This window comes from Prunus dulcis, unplaced genomic scaffold (genome assembly GCF_902201215.1).
Source record: "Prunus dulcis unplaced genomic scaffold, ALMONDv2, whole genome shotgun sequence".
In the NCBI taxonomy this organism is placed as follows: Eukaryota; Viridiplantae; Streptophyta; class Magnoliopsida; order Rosales; family Rosaceae; genus Prunus; species Prunus dulcis.
This window is the reverse complement of record NW_023010167.1, coordinates 28,428-37,951: the sequence shown is the minus strand read 5'-3', so window position 1 is coordinate 37,951 and position 9,524 is coordinate 28,428. Positions and strand designations below refer to the sequence as shown.

The window sequence follows — 9,524 nt, the reverse complement described above, 5'->3', positions numbered from 1 at the left end:
AATTCCTGCTATAAGGGATACAAAGCAATCAAGTTTAAGAAACCAGAAAATACATTCTGTGATTCTCTCCATCCTCTCCATAATTTTCAGATTTTAACAGAAAGTTCACAAAATATTGGCCAACAACCAGAAACTATTAAACTACATTATGAAGTAAAGGCTAACTTCAGTTCACAAAATATTGGCCAATAACCAAAATAAGCAATTTCAATTGACTTGGAATTTTTCTTATTTGTTGCTTTTTCTGGTGGGTTCCATCGGGCACTTGAACCTCCCATTCGCCTCGATAGTGGAGGCCTAATGCTAACTCCCATATGCCTTGGGTTCACAGAACTTGCACCTCCTATTTGCATATTAAGAGTTGGTCTCGAATTCATTGATCTTGCACCCCAATTTGTCTTTGATTGCCAATATTATGTCCATACACAGGCACCTCTATTGTTCCCACGTTGTCATTACCCACTTCTTATAGGAAATTTTTGAAGCTTGATTAAAAATATCATCAAAATATTCATCTGGAACCTCATCAAATGCATCGACATAAAGAAATTGTGGAGGACCAGCATCTGAAAAACCAACGCTATGAGATTGAAAATATTGCTTTACTTTATGTGAACCAAAGCATTCAAAGCTATTCAATAACAAATGGCATGCATACTGCTTTACGTTAGGCAAATAGAGGACCATTGTGCTTCCTAAAGGCTTTACTACTGGTTCAAACATGTATGGGACCACTCTCAATACACACACAATATTTTATAAAATGTTCAACCACCATCTCAAGCATTAACTGCCAATGATCCCAGTTGACTTTGTCCTAAAAAATGTTGACTTTGTAAATTTTATAAGTACAATGATCCCATTTCAGAAGTCACCCGTGAGCATATTCTCTTTCAAATGTCAATTTCACCAACAGCTATTACAAATAAATAAATATATCATTCTGAAATTATTTCATAAAAGACAAAAAGAACTCAAATCAAGTGGGCCAAAATAAGTTGTATGCTTCCAGAGCAACACTTCAGCCAAAAAGCTTACGCACAAGAAGAATTGCAAGTACCTAGTAAGAAAAAAGGTAGCACTACGCCAAAGCATAAGTACTGTTTCCCTTGCTATTCTTAGTACTTCATATTTCAAACTGTAACACTGCAAGCAATAAATTCAACATGAGTGATAAAAATTTAACATCCAAATTCTTTGGCATATCCATTTTCTTTCAGCTCCAGAGGCACGCATTTTGTGGACAAATGTTTCAGCTCAATGCAAAGCTTAGAACATCAAGAAATTGAAGATTATAGAAATACGCTTCTTGTTGTCTAAAATTGACCAGCAATTGAATATATTTCTTCTATTGATAGGAAAAGAGGAAAAGCGGCCACATGTTGGAAAACCTTTTGCAATGAAAGGAACACTTTACCAAATCTATCTATGGATGTTAATCAAAGAAAGCAGACAGGAGCTTCGAAGGATTTATTTTTGGTGAATGAGCTTCCAAGTATTTAATAGTAAGAGATTTACAACTCAATGACCTTCACTTGGACAGAGTTGTGAAACAAGCTTTACAACTCCCCACATGGGTGCATCATTCTGCAAGAAGCCATGCAACAAGTTAAGTATCGTCATCTAGTTCTATTCTAGTAATACTCACATTTTATTCCCACATCTTCAAATTTTTTCAAACGCTCCTGCTATATTTCCCTCTTTATTATCTAATTCATTATCACAATATTTAGTAAGTAGGAAATCCTGTCAGCTTTGGCCAAAGACAATGAATTGTTCAGGGTTTGAATGATGAACAGGTCAACTATCCAAGGACAAAGATAATCTAACAATGCCAAATAGATAAACATACAAGCATAGTAACCTCATTAATCCTTTGGAAACCAAAAATAGTCAAAGCAACCACACAATCTTTCAAGGCATTCAACTCACCAGGTAAACAATGTCAAAGGTTTTGCGGTAGCTATCAAGAGAATTCTCAACATTGTCATTCCTGGAACAGCAGTTAACATGGTTCAGCAACTACATCAATTTATGGATCATCATAACAGTTCGTCTGGCTAGTTTATCAGGTTTGAAAAATAAACTAAGGGGATGTGCAAAGGTAACTTCTTTGTTCATTATCTTTCCATTAAAATAAAACAATTAACTTTAACTTCTTGGGCACTTAATGAACAAATTCAGCTGCCTCTAATTGTTGGTTGCAATGTAACAATATTATAAGTTCTAAAAGTAAAATAGAGGTGGCACTTAGTTTGGCCAAAATGGCTATCATCCGGCTTACTTTTCCACAGAACTAAAAACTGCATTTTGCAGGCAATGCAGAACATAACTAAGATAAGAAAGACCCATCATGAAATAAAATAAAAGATACAAAGCTAACTACCATGATCTAGCAGACTAAACAAAACAGAATAATCAAACAAGACAAATAAAAAAACAAAGTAAATTCCCAAGCTAACAAGAACCGCAAGCCACGTTGGCAACTGGCCCCACTTAATCTTGGATAGCCATCTAGATGTTCTTGCATCATCAAACCAAATGAACTAGTATCTCCACATACTTGGCTCTATCTTTCTTTAATGGGTTAATTCATCATAATTCCCTCTTTCCTTGCCTTACCATTTCAGTCACTTGGTCATCCAAGTCATCCCTTTCAATGCTACTTTTGAACAATTTATGAAGTCCAATATTATATCGATGCTCTTTTGTTTTTTAAATATATATTTTTTCTTCACAGTTATTGAAAAATCTGTTCCCCCTACTTTTTGAACTATATTATTCATGTAACAACCGTGAGAACTAGAAAATGAGGATTATGTAACAAGAAGGGCGGAATCCGAAATTTTACAAGGGGGACCTAATATTTTGTTACCAAAAAAATAAAAAAAATAAATAAATAAATAAAAACCCAAGGCCAGCTAAATTAAAACTTTTCGGACTTGAAAAAATTAATTAACACGATTAGAACCATAAAAATATGGCTTTCGTGTACTCTACTGTAAAAGTGAGCCAGTTGGAATGGGCTAAAATGTCAAAATACTGAAATTATATGCTGTAAAGGATTGTTGAAAAACACATCTCTTGAAAACCGAAAAATGGATAATCCCCCGGGTTAACCAGGTTTTGATCCACCATACCAGTTTGACTTTCTCTTCAAGCAAGCCACTCATATTTAATGTTGATAGCATATTCATCCTTACAACTAACCCTGTTTATTATGTTTCCTGTTCTGCTCAAAGTATGAAAAGTTTTACATTCAGTCATCTCATATATATATATATATATATATATATAAATGTTTAAACTGTACCTGACTGACCACAAAAAAAATCTATTTCAGGCTTTTAATTGCGACTTTAATTAAAAATACCATTACGTAAAGATAAGAAACAAAAGAAAACAAACAAAGAAAAACAATGCGGAATATAGGACTATTGTGTGAGCGTGCATCTCACTTGCCCTGTTTATAATGTGACAAAAGGTGAACAAGCATAACATTTGCGCTGTTTATATTTAACAAAATGTGACCATGAATAAGTAAAGAATTTGCCCTTTCCCCCTTTTTAAACCATCTAAACTGACTATGGTAGAGTTGCTAAAACATATAAGAAAAACGTAGAAACGGAACTGCTTCTCAATAGCAAGCATATTAAATTTTAGAACAATAAAACGTTTGGAAATGAAGCATCCATGCCAGGGAATTTAAAACATGATGCAGTGCAGAAGCAGGATATAGAACATCAAAGGACTCTAGTAAAACAGTTCTTAATATTGGGATTACAGAAATCAAAATTTAAAGAATATTTATGACATTAGTGTTTAGCTATACACCACTTTGGAAACAGCCTGAACTCATAAGCATTGACAATAATGTTTCACAAGTAACTAATTAAATACAGTTTTACTCCAAATTCTATTCAGATTTAGAACAATATATTCTGAAATGAAGAATATATTGCCGAGAGATATCCATTTTGCATTCTACTTGCTATTGAAGAAGTCGCTTGAAAGATAAGTTAACACGAGTACTGAATTATGAAAAAAGTTACTCTTAGATTCATAACTTGTCAATTCTATGATATGTATTAAGTATGCAATACAATAAATTATAACTTACAGAAATCCCGCAGAAATTCTATTCTCATAGTTCAAGCCATCAGACATTCCCAGGTCACCAATGTGATCACCCAGAAGCAGCACATTTCTTCTCGTCTTGACTGAAGCATTCTCATAAGTAGGCGCATCTATATTATCACCTAATCGATCATGAAGGGGGGCAGCCATATCCAGAGCATGCTCATTTTTATTCAGACTATGAATCGTCTTCCCTGTAAAATCAAGTAACACATATAAGAGTGCACAGGCACCATTAATGAAGTACCCAGCTTTCATTTAATACCGAAATAACTCACCAGAATTAAAACAAAACTGTTGAAGTTTTCTATATAACAGTAGATTTCTTGCACACAAAGTATATGAGACAAAGTTGTAGAGAGAAAGAGAGAGGGAGAGAATCTGTTTGGCAGATTGTAATCATGCACACACACACTGATTTCATTTCTAACAAACATTCCTTTTGTACAGCAGAGAATATGATCTCAGCCATACAATTTAGTGTCAGCAATATGAGCTGCACACTTGGCATGAGCTAGGACCTATGAGACCTACACTCTAGAAACAAATCTAAGCCTTACACCTGTCAACTAACAAACTTAAACCAGTAACTAAATTTACATTTCAACATTCCCTTCTAAATTGTTAACTGGTTTAACACCAAGCAATCCTCTAAGATAGTTAAACCTGTCTTTAGACAGAGCTTTAGTGAAAATGTCAGCCACTTGTTCTTCAGACCTGCAGTATCTCAAGTCCACCACTCCATCTTGTAAAGCATCTCGGATGAAATGATATCTGCGGTTGATGTGTTTGGTTTTCTGATGGAAAACAGGATTTCTTGTCATTGCAATGGCAGAAGTGTTGTCCACCATTAATGGAGTTGCATCAGTTTTCAATTCTCCAAAATCCTCTAGAACAAACCTCAACCATATTGCTTGTGTAGTAGCTTCACTTGCACTGACATACTCAGCCTCAGCTGTGAAGAGAGCAACACTATGTTGCTTGACTGATGCCCAAGAAAATACTCCACTGCCAAAAGAGAAAGCATAGCCAGAGGTGCTTCTCATGTCATCTTGGCTTCCTCCCCAATCACTATCACAATATCCAATTAGAATGGCTTCTTTTCCTTTTTGATATTCAATACCAAAATCAATGGTGCCTTGAATATACCTCAGCACTCTCTTGGCTGTTCCATAGTGTTTCTTTGTTGGACAATGCATGAATCTAGCTAATAGGCTAGCTGCAAACATTATGTCTGGTCTTGTAGCTGGCAAATACAATAGGCTGCCCACAATCTGTCTGTACTCACTCTCATCTGCAGGATCACTTCCATCATCTTTGCACAATTTTTCAGTTGCCACCAGAGGAGTACTGACCGGCTTACATTGCTTCAAACCAAACTTGTCCAGCAAAGTCAGAGCATACTTCTTTTGATTTATGAAAATGCAGGATTCAGTTTGAATCACTGCAATACCAAGGAAATGATATAAAAGGCCTAGATCAGTCATTTCATACCTTCTCATCATTTCAGTCTTGAATTCATCAATTAATTCTTCACTGCTGCCTGTATACACAATGTCATCAACATAGATTGAGACTATTAGAGTTCCAAAGTCTTCCTTAGTCTTGCAATACAAAGTAGCCTCACTTGTGCTTCTGACATAACCACAACTAACAAGATAGGCATTGATTTCCTCATACCAGGCTCTTGGAGCCTGTTTCAAACCATACAAGGCTTTCTTCAACTTGTACACCTTGTCTTCATAGTTTGTAGTTACAAATCCATCCGGTTGATCTACATAGACTTCCTCCTTAAGCACACCATTTAGGAATGCAGACTTGACATCTAACTGGTATAATTTCCACCCCTTTTGAGCTGCCAAAGCTATGAGAGTTCTAATTGTGTCAAGTCTGGCCACAGGAGCAAAAGTCTCATTAAAGTCGATTCCAGGCTTTTGTGCATAGCCTTTGACCACCAGCCTAGCTTTATGCTTCTGTATTGAGCCATCAAGGTTCAATTTGGTCTTATAAACCCATTTCACACCAATCACAGGTTTATCACTTGGTCTATCAACTAGTTCCCAAGTCTCATTTTTCTCAATCATTTCCATTTCTGCTTCCATTGCCTTTTGCCAAGCTTTATCCTTTGATGCTTCAGCAAAGTTCTCTGGCTCAATGATGCTCATATTGCATCTAGCATAAATCTCAGTGATGTCTCTAAGCTTTACAGGTGTAGAACTTGGAGAATCACTTGGTGAAGCAACATTAGTAGCAGCTGTAGTTACTTGAGGTGGACTGGGAATGTCTATCATTGTTTCTTCATGCTCCTCTTCACTACTTCTGAAAGTGTCTTCAGACCTCATCTGAACTGTGACAGAATCAACAGTTTGAGTGTCCCAATCCCATAGTGAGTTCTCATCAAAGATCACACTTCTAGATGTAGTGATCTTGTTGGTTTGCAAATTGTACACTTTGTATCCCTTTTCACATTTGCCATAGCCAACAAAAATGCACTTAACAGCTGCATCTTCCAGTTTAGACCTCAACTGATTAGGCACATGATAGAAACATATAGAACCAAACACTTTTAAGTGTTTAACCCCAGGCTTTCTTCCACTAAAAGCTTCAAATGGAGTGACATTATCTAAAGCTTTTGTGGGGCATCTATTCCGGATATAGACAGCTGTATTCACTGCCTCTCCCCAAAATGTGTATGGTAGTTTCTTCTCTTTCATCATTGTCTTGCTCATCTCAACAATGGTCCTGTTCTTTCTCTCAGCAACCCCATTTTGCTGAGGTGAATAGGCCACGGTTAGTTGTCTTTCCAACCCAATTTCTTCACAAAACTGCAGAAATTCAGCAGAGGTATATTCCCCACCTCTGTCACTCCTAAGTTTCTTCAGTTTGTATCCACTTTGTAGTTCTACCATAGCCTTAAATTTCTTGAAAATATTAAAAACTTCTGACTTGAATTGCATGAAGTACACCCAGCACATTCTGATGCAGTCATCAATGAAAGTCAAAAAATATTTGTTTCCACCTATTGATGTGGTCTGCATTGGACCACAAACATCTGAATGAACCAGCTCCAGAGGTAAGCTAGCTCTCCAAATTTTCTCTTTACCAAAAGCCTCTCTGTGGGATTTTCCAATTGCACAGTCTTGGCAAATTCTGTTTGCATTTCCAATTTCAGGCAGACCATAGACTAGCTCCTGTTGTTGTAACAACTTCAGACTCTGCATATTCAAATGGCCAAACCTCCTATGCCAATACCAAGTGGATTCTTCAATTGTTGCTTTCATAGCCACTGAGTTTGCATATTTCAATGACAGTGGGAAGCATCTGTTTCTTGTCATGGAAACCTTTGCCAGCAGATTCTCCATTGACCTGTCATCAAATATTTCAACCATAGAATCACCAAAGACAAGATAGTAGCCATGCTCTACCATTTGACCTACACTAAGTAAGCTTTCATCCAATCCTGGTACAAGCATAACCTCTTTGATATATCTAGGCCCAGCTTTAGTGTCAATCACCAAAGTTCCTTTTCCAGTTGCTTCCACTAAGTCTCCAATGCCCATTTTTACCTTTGCAGTGACTTTGGTGTCAATATTGACTAGAAGGGATGCTTGTGAAGTCATGTGGTTGCTGCATGCACTGTCCACATACCACACACCATTATTTTTCACTATTGCAGCAGCATGACAAGCATAGAACATGTTGCCTTCTTCTTCTTTGTGTGATGCATAGTTGGCAGCTTGATCTGATTTTCCTTTGCATTCCTTGGCTATATGCCCAAACTTCTCGCATCTGTAACATTTTGGTTCACCTTTGAACCAACAGACACCATAATGCAGCTTGTCACAGGTTTTGCAAGGAACCTTTCCTCCCTCATTCTGACTTTCCTTCTTGGAATTATTTTCAGACTTTGAGTCCCACTTCTTCCCTTTCTGAGATTTCCAATTCTTTTTAGACTTGAAACTCCCTGCTTGCCCTGTGTTTGATTGATCTTTAGAACTCACATTCATACTATAGAATGCCTTCTCAGTCACTCTCTCATTATGCCTTTGCAGCCGTTGTTCGTGAGATTTTAAAGAGCCTATAACCTCTTGAACCCCTATAGATTCTGTATCCTTTGTTTCCTCTATAACTTCAGCAATAGAATCATATTCTCTAGATAAACTAATCAAGAGTTTCTGTACAATTCTTTGGTCAGTTAACTCTTCACCATAAGCCTTCATTTGATTTACTAGCTCAAGTAGTTTAGTGACATATCCAGATAATGATTCATCATCATGCATACGAGTGTATTCAAATTCTCTTCTAAGAGCTTGAAGTTTCACAGATCTCACCTTCTTATCACCCCTGAACTCTTGTTGCAGGATCTCCCATGCTTCCTTAGCCGACTCTTTCAATGCAATCCTGGGAAAAATGTCATCAGAAACTGCACCTTGGATCAGTCCCAAAGCCTTAGCATCCTTTGCAACATTCTCCTCCAGAGCAAGCTTTTGAGCTTTAGTCAGAGCTTCTCCTTCTTCCTTCTTAACAGATTGCTCATATCCATTCTCAACCATATCCCACAGCTTGTGAGATTTGAAGATTGTGCACATCTTTATTCTCCAAAAATCGTAGTTACTTCCATTGAAGATGGGAGCACGAAGCTCACCCATGCTATATCCAGCCATGTGAGACTAGATAGAGCTCTCCTCAGCTGGATTGCTATAATTTCACTACGCCCAGTCTCAGATCGTAACCTGGACTCTCGATACCATGTTGGAGTTTCTGTATATTAGTAAGTGTTCTTGCACAGAAAGTATATGAGGAAACAATTTAGAGAGAAAAGAGAGAGAGAGAGAGAGAGAGAGAGAGAGAGAGAGTCTGTTAGGCAATGATTGTTATCATGCACACACATGGTGTGATCTCATTCTACTTTCAATATATATTGTAGCTAATACAAAAATGACTCAGCCAATACATTTGTACCAGCCTGTGAGCTGTACACTTGGCATGAATCTGGACATGTTAGTCCAACAATATATGATGGCATATGAGCCATACACCTGGCTAACTAACAATGTGAAAACCTGAAACAATTTATACTTCAACAATGAGGCCAGTGGATGTCAATTTCCTTGGATTTAACATTAGCAAATTTTTCAAAAACAATACTCCCAGGTAGCTGATGGGAGTCATGAAGAAGATTTTTTGATTGGGGATCTTGAGACGTGCTTGCATTGCATTATAACCCTCAAAATGAGACACAGCCTGAGATTTAGATCAGAGTAGAAGTCAGAAAATGAAGTCAGCTCTCCTTTTATCAAATGTATTACCTTTCCGCCTTAAGATCCCTAGTTTATTAAAGTGTTCTATATAATAGGAAAAACGGCACTTAATGTTGGAAAAGAATA

At 37.0% G+C, this 9,524-nt stretch overlaps 1 protein-coding gene across 2 annotated transcripts; it reads right to left on the bottom strand.

Annotated features, from left to right (window-relative positions):
- Positions 1-33: 33 nt before the first annotated feature.
- Positions 34-4,338, bottom strand: LOC117613090 (7-methylguanosine phosphate-specific 5'-nucleotidase A-like). Of its 2 annotated transcripts, none has more exons than XM_034341736.1 (3): positions 4,121-4,338; positions 1,933-1,993; positions 34-566 (listed from the first exon to the last, which is right to left on the bottom strand). In XM_034341736.1, exons 1-3 carry the CDS (start codon positions 4,285-4,287, stop codon positions 456-458), a joined length of 339 nt encoding a protein of 112 aa, XP_034197627.1. In that variant the 5' UTR covers positions 4,288-4,338; the 3' UTR covers positions 34-455. The 2 variants fall into 2 exon arrangements, with proteins under 2 accessions (XP_034197627.1, XP_034197628.1); XM_034341737.1 differs by lacking the exon at positions 34-566 and adding an exon at positions 1,332-1,587.
- Positions 4,339-9,524: the final 5,186 nt, after the last annotated feature.

Coding starts and splice junctions, on each gene's coding strand:
- LOC117613090 (XM_034341736.1), bottom strand. CDS start 4,287: ATGGCTGCCCCCCTTCATGATCGATTAGGTGATAATATAGATGCGCCT. Junction 1,994..4,120: donor AGAATTTCTGCGGGATTTCT/GTAAGTTATAAT, acceptor CTGCTGTTCCAG/GAATGACAATGTTGAGAATT. Junction 567..1,932: donor CCTTTGACATTGTTTACCTG/GTGAGTTGAATG, acceptor TTGGTTTTTCAG/ATGCTGGTCCTCCACAATTT.